The sequence below is a fragment of the Ambystoma mexicanum genome, chromosome 2q (assembly GCF_040938575.1).
Source record: "Ambystoma mexicanum isolate Mex_15411 chromosome 2q, UKY_AmexF1_1, whole genome shotgun sequence".
Taxonomy (NCBI): domain Eukaryota; kingdom Metazoa; phylum Chordata; class Amphibia; order Caudata; family Ambystomatidae; genus Ambystoma; species Ambystoma mexicanum.
Window position 1 is genome coordinate 998,151,501 of NC_090924.1, and position 14,539 is coordinate 998,166,039.

Genomic DNA, 14,539 nt, shown 5'->3' on the forward strand with positions numbered 1-14,539 from the left:
ACTTCCGGAAAACCCCACAACGTCCCTTCCGCATTGGGACATCCCCTAGGGCAGGAATTCCGCTAGCCCGGACCTTCTGCAAAGGCAGGACTTTGGGCAACCCCCGTGTCACTTCCAGGGTGGGATTTCCTGGCAATCCCCACAATGTCACTTCTGGGACGGGACTTTCCAAAAGGGGGGGACTTCTGGGTAAAAGGGGTGTGGGCATCTGTCACATCATGCAAGCCACGCCCCCTTTTGAGTTTGATGGAAGGTGCATGCTCCTACTACCATCGACTCCTGTACGGAGATGAGGATAGTGATTGTACAGAAGTAGTAGAAACACTGGAGGATATAGGACTGCCACAGATCAGTGCCCAAGAGCAGGAGGAGCTGGATGCTCCGATTACCGTAGAGGAATTGGAAGAAGTAGTGAGACAGTTGCCCACCAGCAAGACCCCGGGGACTGACGGACTTCCAAGTGAATTTTATAAAACATAATGATGAGGTGCTTCCCCCGCTTTTAGAAATGCTGAACGAGGCGTATGAAGTGAGAAGGCTGCCAGAGTCCCTTGGAGAAGTGACAATTACTGCCACCCAAACCCAATAAGCCCGGTCGTGACTGCGGCTCATACAGACCCTTGTCAATGCTCAATCAAGACAGTAAAATATTGACAGCTGTCCTGGCAAACAGAATGAGGAGGGTCATCACCAAAGTAATACATCCCGACCAGACTGGCTATGTTCCAAACAGGAACATATCCAACAATCTTAGGCGACTCCATCGAGTCGTTGAGCATGCAAATAAGGACGAGGGCGAACTGGCAATTGTATCGCTAGATGCAATAAAGGCCTTTGATTCGGTCAAATGGCCGTGGCTGATGGCGGCCCTGGCTGGCTATGGGATAGGGCCTGGGTACCTACAGTGGGCTAAAATGTTATAGCGGGCTGTTGGCCAGATTTAAAACAGGAGAGGTGATATCAGAGAGGTGGCAACTTCCTAGAGGCACTAGGCAGGGATGCCCGTGGTCTCCTATGCTGTATATTCTTGTATATTCTTGCCCTGGAACCCTTGGCCATATACCTGAGGCAACAGTACAACCCGATAGGCATCGCTGTAGGAGGGGAACCACATCCAATCTCTTTGTATGCGGACGACATGTTGTATTTAAGGCACCCAGAAAAAAACCTCCAGTAATTTCTGGAAGTGATGGAGAGATATGCAAGGTTGTCTGGCAAAGCTGTGAACCCCCAAAAATCTAGTACATTTCCACTGGGCAGGTACAAAGGGATCCTGCTTGAACAGCTACCGGTGCTACAGATACCATGGGAGGTGCGCACGTTCCAATATCTTGGAATAGATATATACCACACGGTGGAAAAGGAACACCAGTATAACACAGAGGAGGCTATCAGGAAAATTGGAAGTAGCATGAAGTTTTGGGTGAAACTACCCCTGGCGATGATGGGGTGAGGGGCAATGTTGAAAATGGTGGTCCTACCGAGACTCTTGCATCATTTTGGAAATATCCCATATCTTATAACAAGGCTGACCTTTGCTAAAATAGAAAGCATGTGCAGGGATTTCCCCTGGCATGAGACGAGGAATAGAGTAGCCCTTTGGAAGCTATAAAACTCATGAGAAAGGGGGCATAAAACTGCAAAACTATGAAATTTATTACATAGCAAGCCAGCTGCAATATGTAGCTAAATGGTTCTCTGAAGAGTCAACCTCGGAGTCCAGGCTGTTCCGACGGGACTGTGCCCCGTACTTCCTGAAGGAAATGATGTGGCTGCCTAAGCCAGACATGGAAGGGCGTCCCAAGATAATGATACTTGGGTGGAAGATATGGGGCAGGGCCTGCCAGCTGATGGTGAATTCATTCCCGTGCTCCCCGCAGGTACCACTGGTGGCGCTGGCAGGCAAAGACAAGCTACTAAGGATGATGATTAGGAAACACTGGGAACCGGTGGGGATAGCAACCATGAGTGATATATGGCAGGAGGAGAATATAAGGGACTTTGCTGTGTTGGAGGAGGAAACTGGGTTACCCACGGGCCAGTATATCACATACCATGGGATAGTGCGGAGAATCAAGGAGACATGGTCCGAACTAATGCTAGAAGAAGAACCGGACACTGCCGTGGACAATATATGACATTGCAGAGTGGGGACACGACATATCCAGAATATATGAGCTGATGATGTCTAAGGTGGGGAAGGAAGTGGCACAACTGAGAAGGGACTGGGAAGAGGAAGTGGGAGCCCCAATGAGTGATGGGATGTGGGAAAGAGCCCAAGGGTACCACAAAAAAGTGTAGTTATGCAAGACTGCAACAGATACAACTGTACGTAACCCATAGGGCGTATATGACGCCCCAGAGAATAGCCAATTCCACGTAAACTCAAGCATGTGAGTAAATTAAAGGATCTAGCGTATGCACTTGCAAAGAGGAGAATTGTCATGGGGTGGAAGGCATACCAGAAACCACGAATAGAAGTATGGTGGAAAGACCTACAGAAATGGGCCGAAAGCGGAAACTGCGGTATGGCAAGATACAAGTAATGTCGGGGGGGGGGGGGGGAAGAGAGGCTGAGACCCCGATAGCCTGGAAACATTTAATAGAGTTATTTGGGTTAATATGAGACCCAACGGAAATCATGGAGGAGGTATCCTTATTACAAGATTCAGACACAGAACACGAAAGGGAGTAGGCACGAAAGGGGAGGGAGGGAAGGGGAGAAGCAGTGGACATATTGAACCGATGTATGTTTATAATGTTACTGTATGCACTGCAAGTTTGTATTGTTTGTTGAAATAAAATTAATAAAATTATTTAAAAAAATATATATATCTTTTGTGACCGCGTTTTGCCAGTTACCCACACTGCAGGTCAAGTTGACTAATTCCATGGAGGAAAAACAGCATAAATCTGTGTATAGGCAGGTTCACATTGTTCAAATTCTGCTGGGTTCGCAGTGTATAATTTGCTTTCTGAATAGGAAGGGGTTTATAGTGGGATGGTGATAAAACAGGGTTACTTACCAAAACATCAACATAGAGAACCCAGCAATGTTCCCTTGGATAAATACAGAGAGATTTCAGATCAACACTGTTATTGCTGTTAAATATTCTGAATAAGGTATTTGATATCTCTGTGCCAAGTTCTTCTCCTCCCCGACCTTCAAATTCAGGTGTGGCATTTGCAGAGCTGCAGGAAGGCAAAATTGGTACAGCATCAACAGTGATTGTAATGTGTTGAAATGTCCTCTATATACGCGAATTAGACTATATCAGCCTCAACAAAAGTATCAAAGGCTCCTTTTTATTTTATTTTTTACAAGTATAAGAATTACAAAACAAGGTTGTGGTTTAGTATACCCATTTGAATAAAAAAAAAAAAAAAAAGACAACATTTCCCATGTATCCCAGTTTCTTGGATGTGTAACCCGATATGTATCGGAGTGCACAAAATAAACTAAATGCACTCCTCGCAAGAGTGATTCCCAACAAGTATGACGTACATAATTGAGGAAATGCAAAAGTCTTTCGGCCCTCAACTGTGGATTACAGTTTAAGAAGAAGAGCAGCAACTATTCAGGGTCAGTATCACGTATTGGTACACAACGTTTACACTATTACTAAACAGGAATAGACAGTTGAACCAATGATAATTTTCAGAAGTGTAGAATACAACTGTTGGGTAAGTAAGATCTCTTAACAGGCTTCTAAGAAAGGCAATACGCAGTTCAGGGTAATGTGAGGGGTCAGAAATGTGCGACGGACAAGTAGATGGAGTTCTCACAAGAAGCCATTTTATTGAACAATAAGGGCGAGACAAACAGCTATCTTTCCCTAACCTAACAAGGGTTTCCCTACCTATCAAACTAAGGATAAAGGACAATTACCCAATGTCCAAAATGCTCTGCCCCTCACACTTCTACATACAACAAAAACATACAGGTTGTATCTGGTTGTTCAAAATCATAAAATACCATTTATATTCACACATAGAAAATATAAACATAAATCCTTGTAACCATGGTTGAATCCCCTTCCCCTGGACCAATTCAGGATGTTTCCAACCAAAGTACAAAATCAAGCAGCCAAGTACCACTTTAATATATATAGCACACAGTTCTGTTCATTCCATGACCTTCACTGTGGCAATAAGCCGCCAAGGGTCTTACAGCCATTAGTACCCTAGCCCGTTAGACAGGGGTACTAATGGCATTTTTTTCTGTTTGAAGAAAAGAAAAAGTGAAAAAAAATGGCTGCCGGGAAAGGGAAAACAGTCTGTTTTCCCTTTCATGGCGGCCATCGGGAGTGGACGCGCTGGGAACAGAAGTGTTTCCAGCGTGTTCGCTCCCAAGAAAAAAGAAGGTAAGTGGGGTCGGGGATAGTTTGCGGGGGAGGAGAAAAAATAATAAACTTACCCGAGTCCACGGCAGGGGACTAAGGCAGCCTCCAGCCATTGGGTGGCTCTGAGCGTGTAATGCCCCGTTTCGAGCCTCCTCATTGGCTAAGGGGCTGCCATGCCCCTCGCCAGGAACAGAGTACCCGGCACGTGCGGGACGCACTAACGTACACGCGCGCTGGGTACTAATTGGCAATATAATGGTCTTATTTTCAAGTAACACTTCTCACTCTTCAACTGCTGTTTGACGGACCAAAAAGAAGTTTGCATGCAATTTTCTCTGAATCATTTTTCATTAAATCACAGTTCTTCATAAGCAACACAGTTTTGTCAGGATGATTCCACAATAGTTAATTAGTACACATCAGTGGATATACCACTGTCTTCCACCACAATCTCCTACTGTTAGGCAGAATTGCAGGCAGTACCCTCTGGGACCACTACACACAATGAGGACTACAGATGTTAGCCAAACCAACCTTTGGTAGAAGTCTGTGCCACACAGTTTTTGGTAGCGAGCTGAGCAGACAGGCTTATCTCAAGAGTGAATGTGAGCAGTACAAGTAGTTACACAGAGGACTTTCAATCACAGTAGTTCAAGTAAACATTTCTACTCAAGGTTTCTAGGTAAAAACACTTATTAATTTATTACACAATCATTTTGAAAACATTTCACTAGAAGAAGGCAACTGAATATTATTAACCAATACACTTCAATACAAAATTCTAAGGTTTTGAGACAGTTTGAGCTCCCCTGAAAAATAGGAGACAAATGGCAGTTCAGTTACTTGGAAAGGAGCAAAAGGCACAAGGTAAGTAAAATAGATGATATATACTTTTTAGATAGTGCACATAGTTTCAGTTCACGAGAAGAGTTCAATTCAAGTCAACAGGCCAGGCCAAAGTCAATGGGATAGTGTTCTGGATAGGAAAGAGCAGTTCTGGTATCAAGCGGTAAAGTCTGCGAAAGCTCTTAGAAGTAGTTAAGGTGAAAAAAAAAATCATATGTCGGGTCACAAGCTAATTAGGCCTGCAAGTTGGGAAAGTCTCACGTTTCACTGCGAGAGTGGCATTCTCCCAAATCGGGTTGCCACAGTACCTTAGTATGAAGAACAAAACGCAGCTGAATATTTTGGTTCCTGGCAGGTCCTGCAGATCTCACTGTTCCTGAGCCACAGTCGTAGGGACAAGAGGGAGGACGACAGGGGACTCCTGCACTGTACGGGATCGTCGAAAAAGGAAACAAGATGGAGTCACTTCAGTTCCAGTAGCTGCAGATTAAAGCACACAAGCTGGTATCCCTCTCCCTGGTTAATCTGAACCAGCCTTGAGAATGGTATCCAGGTGGCTTACGAGTCGATTGGTCCCACCAACTCAAAAGGAAGAAGTCGTCCTTCAAGGGGCTTCTCTGTCAAGATGAACTTTTGAATTCGGACCTGCAGCAGGGATTCACCGGGAAAACCAACAGTCCAGGAGTTGCAGCAGCCGTCCTCTTCCATCTCTTCAGTTCTTTCGTTCCAGTGGTCGACTGCTTTCCAGTCCTCGAGACTCGCCTTTTAAACAGTTTTCTCCCTTTCATTCCAGCCTAGCTTTCACTCACCCAGCAGGGTGGCTGTCCTTGCCAGACAGTCAGCCAGCCAGCCAATCACGCCAGAGTGCATTTGGGTCTCCTAGGAGATTAAGCAAAGGGAGTTCGGCACCTCCCTCACTTCCTGCCCACCCCAGACACTCAGACGCTAGAGGCCGTCTTCAGTCCCGAGGCTCGCCAAAGGCACACGAACAAAGGGACCAAACCTGGTTTGGCGCGCAGAGACAAACACTAGAAGGACCTTTCCAAAAAGAACGTGAAAAAGACCGGGACCTGTTTAAACAAAGGCGGCTTAAGGCGCCATCTTGAAAAACATGACTCCTCGGGAAAAAACATGGTAGTTCGTTGTAAAACCACTGCCACCAGCCTTTTCAATAGGAAAGGGTAATATTTGACTGCTCTATGAGTATTTAGACACAGGGGATACTATGTGACCTTCCATCACTCCATTGTAAGATGGTGTGTGCTGGGTCTAGGAATTTGGAAAGACTAGTAAAGTCAATTTCACTTTACATTCTCTGGGAAACAGAGGTTTAACCCAGAGAAGGTATTTAAACATGTGGGAAGTCTAAAAGACATCCCTCTGTCACTGCACTGAGGGTTCTGTGTGACACACATGAAAAGATGAGGCCTATGGAGTTATCTAAAACTCCATAATCAAGGAACACAAATTTAAAACACACATCAAAATACATGAAAGAGTGGGGAAAAAAGGCCCACACTCTTTCCAGGTAAGAAAATCAAGTACTCAAAAATCCAGCAATGTTGCTGGGGGATCTCTAAGGTGAAGGGAATTGGCAGATTCATGCGAACTCTCCTTACCACCTACCACATTGTAGTACTTTATTTTCTTCTTCCTGGTCTACTCGCCTGCCAGGACTGACCACTAAATGTCCCTTTCCTGGTTTAATCGCCTGCCAGAATGAAAACTGCTTCTACTACCAGTACTTTGTGGTGAGGATTGCTTCAAGCTTTCCACATTCACATCTTCAATGGGGAAAGTTATATCAAAAACTGCTTCATAAATGATTCTTTTGGCTTCCAACAACCCTAAAAAGGGTTATTACTTCTTTGACAAAGTCTCTCACATTAATTTGTTTGCCGCTGGCAATGCAGATTAGATTTCTCTCCCCCTTGATAATCTTTTCAAAGAGGGCTTCTATTCTGCAATCAAACTTTCCACAGTTAGATCCTCAATGGGCAAGGTAAAACACAACAACTACTTCATAGAGGATTCTTTTGAATTTCAACCAAAAGAAGGTTATAACTTCTTCTACAAAGATACAGTACACAAGGCAATTTATCTGGCACCGATTTGTTTGCCCCAGGCAATGCAGATTACATTTCTCTCCCCCTTTGAGGATTGTTACAAGGGGGGGGCTTCTATTCTGCCATCTTTGGTTTTCTTTAATCGCCTTACTTTGGCTTTGGCCATACTTGTCAAAATCTTCTTTTATGAATGATTTTACTTTCTGTGCATCCTAGTCATTTTGTTTAAATATTCTCCTCTTTGGGCTTTGGTAATGGTGGTTACAATATTTGGTTTCACTCTGGTCAAAAATTGGCCTTTTGCTTTGACAACGTTGGTTACAAAATTCTGCTTCACTCTAATAAAAAAAAATTCAAAAAAAAAATAAAAAGGAGTTGCCTCGGTATTCAAAACTTCCTTTTAGAGCCAGTGGTCTGTTTCGGAGCACCCAAGGGTCACCTAACGAAGGCCAACTCACCCAGTTTCCTCAAGCCTCTGCTGGAACCGCTGCTCCAGTTTCTTCTTTCGTCGGGGGAACACAGCGTCCAACAGCTCCGGTAACGTTTCCATTGCTCACACCTCCTGTAGTTGGAGTGGTCTCAGCTCCACTCGCACTCCAATGAATGCCCCCCACACACACACACACACACACACACCACCAGGAGAGCTTCACTCCCCCACGGGACAACTAGATTTCATACTGCTGAGTGCTGTCTGCATCCAACAGGGCTCTTGACCTCTGCCACAACTTCAACATGGAGTCCCACTTCCAAAACAGCGGTGCCTCCGTCTCCTACTACTTCCTCATACTTCTGCTGCATCCACAGCTTCTCTCTCTTAATGGCCCGCACCTGAAGAGCCTTTAAATGTTTAAAGGTCACACGAGGTGTGGGTCATCACAACCACTAGACTGCACCCTACAGTTCTGTAACTAAGCTCCTCCTTCCTCTTCTCAGTCCGTAAAGCATTGTGGGACTTTGAGTCAATGATTTTCATATTCCTTTTAGGGTTGTTCAATTTACATTGGTTTATAAGATCTATATTTAGGGGATGTTCTCAAAGGAATTAATGGCCGTTTCTTGCTTTCACAATTCAAATATATACTCTGTAGAATAATCAGAAGTAGTTGCATTCCCTGACTTTCACATATTTCAACTTCCTGTTTACCACAGGGTATTTTTCATGCCTTGCAGAAATCTCATATAGGAAGCCTTACTAGGATAATAATTCATTAGATAGTTAGGCATTAGGGAACCTTGATCCACAGAAGAGAATAAATCATGGATTTCTCCTGACGGAGTCCTCACATTCCCTTCATGGCCTTCTCCTCCCATCTGATCCACCCGGCTAATACCACCCCCAGAGTCAGGATTAGGTAGCAGCTGCCTTCCCCTGGCCACATGGGAAGAGACTTTAGGTTGGGATTCTTTGAGGATTCATTACAGTAAGTAAGGACCTGTTGTAATGTAGTCTTGTCATGTTATGTCACTGGGCAGGAGTGCATGCTTGTAGAATGGTGATGTATGAGTGCTGCAGCTCAGAAGAATGTTGAGTGGATCTGTAAGTGAATGTTCTGAGTGTGTCAGTTGGGGGCCTGAGCTGGAGTGTGAAGGATGGCCGGTGGGTCTACTCTGTAACTATGTCCTGTCTACTGTGCCACTGTAAATACCCATAAGAGAAACTGGATTGATGTACATTTGTACATCTGTAAATAAAGCTACCTGGAACAAACCCAATGACTCCACAGCAGGTCTGTGTCTCGAGTCTTAGCTTTATTACACCAACCAGACTTTATAACAATGGCGACGAGGTTAAAAGAACCATGTATCAAAAGGAAGAGGGAATAAAGAAATAAAGAAGCAGATATAAAGGACAAAGACTGCAGGAGGAGCTTCTGCAATGCTAATGACAGTAAGGAGAGCTGGGGGGGGGGGGGAGCTGTAGTGACCCACCGTTCCCCCTGGGCTGTGATGTTATGAGAATCCATCCTGCTCAGCTATAAACATTAAAATGACATTTGGGCTCTGGGAGGGAGGCCCCAATAACAGGAAATTCCCCAGAGACCTAGTGGGCAAGGCTATGCCAGGAATAAGTATAAAAATGACACTTGGGGCGGCTGTGATTATCTCAAGCCCAGCTTAAGTATAAATGAATAGGAACTGGAAATACTAATAGACTTGTCATGACTTTGGGCGTAGATCCTGCAACGATCCAGCAGGTGGCACTGGTGCTACATGTTTTCATTCATGAAAAGAAAAAAAGGCGAAACGAATTAGTGGAAAGAACAATGGCATGAATGGCTGGTGCGTTTTTGAAAAATAAGGGCAGTGAATATAAAATGACTTCTTGCCGGTGAAGATTGCAAAATTGTGAATGAATCTCGGTGGCATAGCGTATATTAACATTCTTTGAAGGATACATGTCGCTGGTGTTTGATAAATGGACTTTTACATGAGTTGAACTTGCCTATTTTAAATAATGCTCCATGAAGAGGCCGTTGGTATCTGTGACCCAGCAAAGTCCGACCTGCACGGCTGATAAAGAGAATGATGACGTATAGTGGAACGTTTTTAGTGTTGGCGAAGCATAGAATGCAGCACTGCTAGTCCTTGGAATGAGATGTTTTGTTTTCATGTTGGTAAGCGAAGATCAGTCAAGAAGGCGACCTGCGCAGCGTGATCAGCCGATTGCGAGATCAGGAAGAGGTTTCACGTTAGACTGGAGCAATGAGCAACAGAGATTTTTTTTACACGCGTGGGATCAATGCAATAAAAAATGCTGTTCATACAGTGACACAGAAATGAGCGCCGTGAATGGTGAAGGAGATTTACAAAGATGGAACGGTGCGACAGCTGCATGGTTTATATATTTTTTTTAAAACAGGAAAGAGGAGCAATGACGATTATGTCTTTGTGACTGTAATAACGAGGGATTTCTTTACAGTCAATTAGAAACGGGTTTTGTTATAGATTTCTTTTTTTTTTTTTTTTAGCAGTATGAAGACTGCAATGGGACAAGAACAGTAAGTGAGCCAACAGTGAAGGTAAATGCAAATGGCGCAACACCATGTAGCAAAGTAAACAAATATTTTAATATTGGTGGAAACATATACTCTACAGTATATTGTGATATGGCTTTGTGTTTGGAAAATTGGGTGCGTGGCCTTATCAAGCCACTACAAATTTTAGAATTAATTATGACATTAGGTAAAATGCAGCGTTTGTGCTTTGACATTTATAAAATGCTTGTGTTGTGGAATTACATAGTAGCAAAGTCAATGTAGAGAATACTGAACAACAATACAAATGTTTAGTTTAAATTAAGGAAAAATATGTATAAGCCAAAGTGAAAATTACAAAACTGTAATAGTGTATTAAAAATGTTATATATGATTGATTATGGTGGATCGCAAGAAGACGGTTTGAGGCAATTGAATTTGTATACCCTGAAATAGCATGCGGGCCGTTGTCGCGTGAAATGTCTTAGGTGTTGTGGCCCAAGTGTCATCATCATTCAACTATACCGCATGTGTTGTAGGTTGGTTGTTGTGCAGGGTATCTTGTATATTGTTGTGATATAGATTGGACCCATGAGCTCAATCACCTGATTGCCAGCAGTTAGTTGTGCAGTCAGCCAAGCAAAGGGTTATACATTGGAATCTAGGTAAGTGATTCCAAAATAAATGATTTAAGAGTGTGCAAAAGCAGTTAGATAGTTGTGCACCAAGTACGCTCAAAAAGGAGGTACATTGTGGAAACTTAACAACCAAGAATGGTTGGGTTTTGGAATACGAGTATACTAAACAAAAAATAAAAAGAAAAGTTAACGTTGGAAAAAAGTATAAAGTTTACATGTGTATACAAGGGACGTTATATACCCAAGAGAAATGTGAAATCGGCTAGCGTATTGAGCAATGTGAATTAGGACTGTGCACAGAAATGCTTATGGTACCTTTTGTTAAAATTTAATTTATTTTAGTTAAGAGATGCTTAGGTTAGAATTGCAGTGCTACCAGGAGCACAAAATATGTAAAAATGTTGTTTAATTGTGAGAGAGAGTCTGGTAGTGTTGTGGTTTGGTTGACGCATGCATGAGTATACTGGTTAAGGATGTACGTGGCGCGGATGAGATGAAGGTGCTCGTCTGTTGTTGAGAGGTTGCACTTGTATGTGTGTGCTGCGTTCCACCATCCCTGTATACGCATGTCTGCACTGCGTGTATGAGGCAGTGTGCATGTGTCTGAGGCTGGATTGGTTGGATGTTGGTTGCATTTTATATTGGTTGTGATCTGTGGGATGTGTGTTTGGGAAGCAAGTGGGAGCTGGTTGAATTTGATTGTGTTTTGGTTGTGAGAGGGAAAGAAGTGCGGTTTACGTACACCTTCTGTAATTGTTGTTCCTGGCATGGGTAACACCGCTCTCCCTGCGTGTTAGTTTGTTTGGACTCATACGGATGGGTTCCGGATGGCTCTGATGCTTTGTATGCGCAGCATCCGGGTCCGCTGTGCGTCAACCTGTGACCCCCCCCCTCCTTTTCCCCACCTGTGCGTATGATTGATGTTCCTTTATTGGTTTGGTTTGTGACTGAGTGTGGCAGGCTCGGTGTCTGGATGTGGCGGGTCTGGACGGAAGGAGTTTTTGTGTTAGAAGGTTTCTGTTGTGAGAAAGGAAGATGTTGCAGTTGAGTCTGGTATGAAAGGGAGATGTTGTGATGTAGTCTTGGCATGTTACGTCACTGGCCAGGAGTGCAAGCTTGTAGAATGTTGATTTATGAATGCCGCAGCTCAGGAGAATGTTGAGTGGATCTGTGAGTGAATGTCCTGAGTGTGTCAGTTGGGGGCCTGAGCTGGAGTGTGAAGGATGGCCAGTGGGTCTACTCTGTAACTATGTCCTGTCTACTGTACCACTGTAAATACCCATAAGAGAAACTGGATTGATGTACATTTGTACTCATGTAAATAAAGCTACCTGGAACAAACCCAATGACTCCACAGCAGGTCTGTGTCTCGAGTCCCAGCTTTATTACACCAAACAGACTTTATAACAGGACCCATATACTTTTCAGATGGGCTACAAGCAACTCAAAGACAAGTATTAACTCCAAGACCGTTTTAGAAATGCACTGAAGCAGATCAGGGAAAGCAATACCCAATGATGCACTTTAAGAAGAACACAGTTATTCATTCAAGGTAGGTAAACCCCATTGGTAAGCTTTTACACTAATTCAGTTAAGAAGAATAAAACAGTACCACCACTATTACTTTTAGAAGAGTGGAATACTATTCAAAGTAAGTGAACACATTTCTATACTTTTTTAGGAGCAACCAGCAACTTAATGGTAAATAATAACTTGTGTTACACTTATATTTCAGAGATACAGTTACAACACTAACACATTTACAAGTAAGTACTGTTATATTTTCAGGAAAGAAGCCCCATCTTTTGGAGTCCTTCCTTAGTCTAAAGCATGGGTTTTCTCAGAGGAAAAAGAGGGACCCTACTGGTCTAGGAGCCAGCTGTAGGCAGGTCAGGATAGGGTTCAGGAAAGTCAAGAGTTCCAGAGGATATTTTCTTAAAACAAGAAAGTATTAGATTCAGAGTTAGTTTAAAGTGTTCAGGGACTTCACTCCAGCATAAGGCCTGGTCGAATGGTATGGCCAAACTCCCAAACACTCTAATCACTCACTCAGACTCACAGGATTCACACATGCCTTAAGGTAAGTATAACCCAAGCCAACACAGTACCTTAGCAGAACAGAAGAGCTCCTGGGTGGAGGTCTTCACGCTGCAGCAGGACAGGACTCAGCCCCTGGAATCTGTCTGGTGATGAAACATACCTTGGATGGGCACTTGCAGCAGCAGCAGTCAGAAAAGGCTTCCAACAAAGAATTACTTAAGGCTTATTGAGGTTCTGCGGTTTTGGTGCCCTTTTACAAGACCCAGATGAAGAACGAATATCGCTGGTCGGCTTCTCTTCACTCTCACTCTCACTTCACTCTCACTCTCACTCTCACGGTCCTGCACTCTGGGGTGAGAGGACTTCAGGGATTCAAATCGCATTTCTGAAGGTCCTGCAGGAGTCCAAAGTTTCAGCAAAGAGCAGACTTCGGAAGACCACGCACTACACACTGGCTCGAGGAACCTGGGTATTGGCTTTTTTCAGCCCAGCAAGACCATAGCTCGTCGAGGGATGGCTCAAAAATGCAGGTCTTCTTGAGACTAGTGGGTCTCACCATCCTCTTGGTAGGAGTCATCGTTTGCGGGACCACCAGGTCGGACGGAGGGTTCCTCAGGCTGCGGTTACACAGCATGCTCTCTGGTCGCTGGAAATAGTTACAGCTGTTTCTTCATCTTCTGCTTCAGATTCAGCTCCTGTGGTCGACTTGTCAGCAGCTTCCAGAATCGGAGTTTTATCAGGAACTACAGCACAACCTCTGCAAACTCAATCTGCAGCTTTCAGACAGGGGGGCTGGCTGTCCAACCAGCAGAGCCAGCCCCAAAGTGGGAACTGGTTCCTTTCAGGTAAGGTAGAAGACAAAGGGCTGCAGAGTTCGACTCTTCCCTCACTTTCTGCCTTCACAGATAATCTGGAGCCTCGGCGGAAATGAACGCCAACCAAGGTCTTTCCTGGCTAGGACGGCAGAAGACCACCTAAAAAACAACAAGCAAACGAGAAATGGCGGGAAAAAGGAGCCTACCATTCTAGCAGACTGGTGGCCATCCTGTGCATTAACGCAGCTGATTCGACAGCCTGCGAGCAATATGGCTGAAAAGTCATTAAGGTAAAACTACTGTCACCAGCCAACTTGTAATTGTAACGGTTTATTTTATGCATTGCCATCGTGCATTTTTAAAGTTACAGCAATATTTTGGTCTTGCGTCAGTACTAACCAGTCAACAAAAAACTCCAAATAACCTTCATAGGGCCTCTCATATTTAGGAACTCCAATCTCCGCTTTAACACCAACCAAAATATCTGTGTGGCCCTGTAAAAAAAGAAATGAAACTTTGAAAATAATGTTTTAAAGTCATAAATGTTATGCTGAACATGTCATTCTAATTTTTGGGATACAACATGAATTTATAATAACCTAGCAACAAGCTTAACAAAAGGTTAATTGGTTTTGTACAAAAAACGAAAATGACAAATTTGATCTGTCATTTACAGTTAACCGTAACAAATGCTTGCGTTGACAAACATACATGGCTGTTGGTGTAAAGTAGGTAAAAGAGTCAATACATGATAATAAATACAAGGAGATCTGTAATATGAAGATTAAGCCAACCCTAGACATACTGTGACAG

At 43.7% G+C, this 14,539-nt stretch overlaps 1 protein-coding gene across 2 annotated transcripts in view; it reads right to left on the bottom strand.

Moving 5' to 3' along the window:
- EXOSC7 (exosome component 7) overlaps positions 1-14,539 on the bottom strand; it is a 261,176-nt gene that overhangs the window by 159,645 nt on the left and 86,992 nt on the right. For both annotated transcript variants that reach the window (XM_069648313.1, XM_069648314.1), the window contains exons 3-4: positions 14,126-14,220; positions 3,027-3,192 (exon numbers count right to left, since the gene is read on the bottom strand). In XM_069648313.1, the coding sequence (XP_069504414.1) occupies positions 3,027-3,192; positions 14,126-14,220 (261 nt within the window). The remainder of the gene's footprint in view (positions 1-3,026; positions 3,193-14,125; positions 14,221-14,539) is intronic.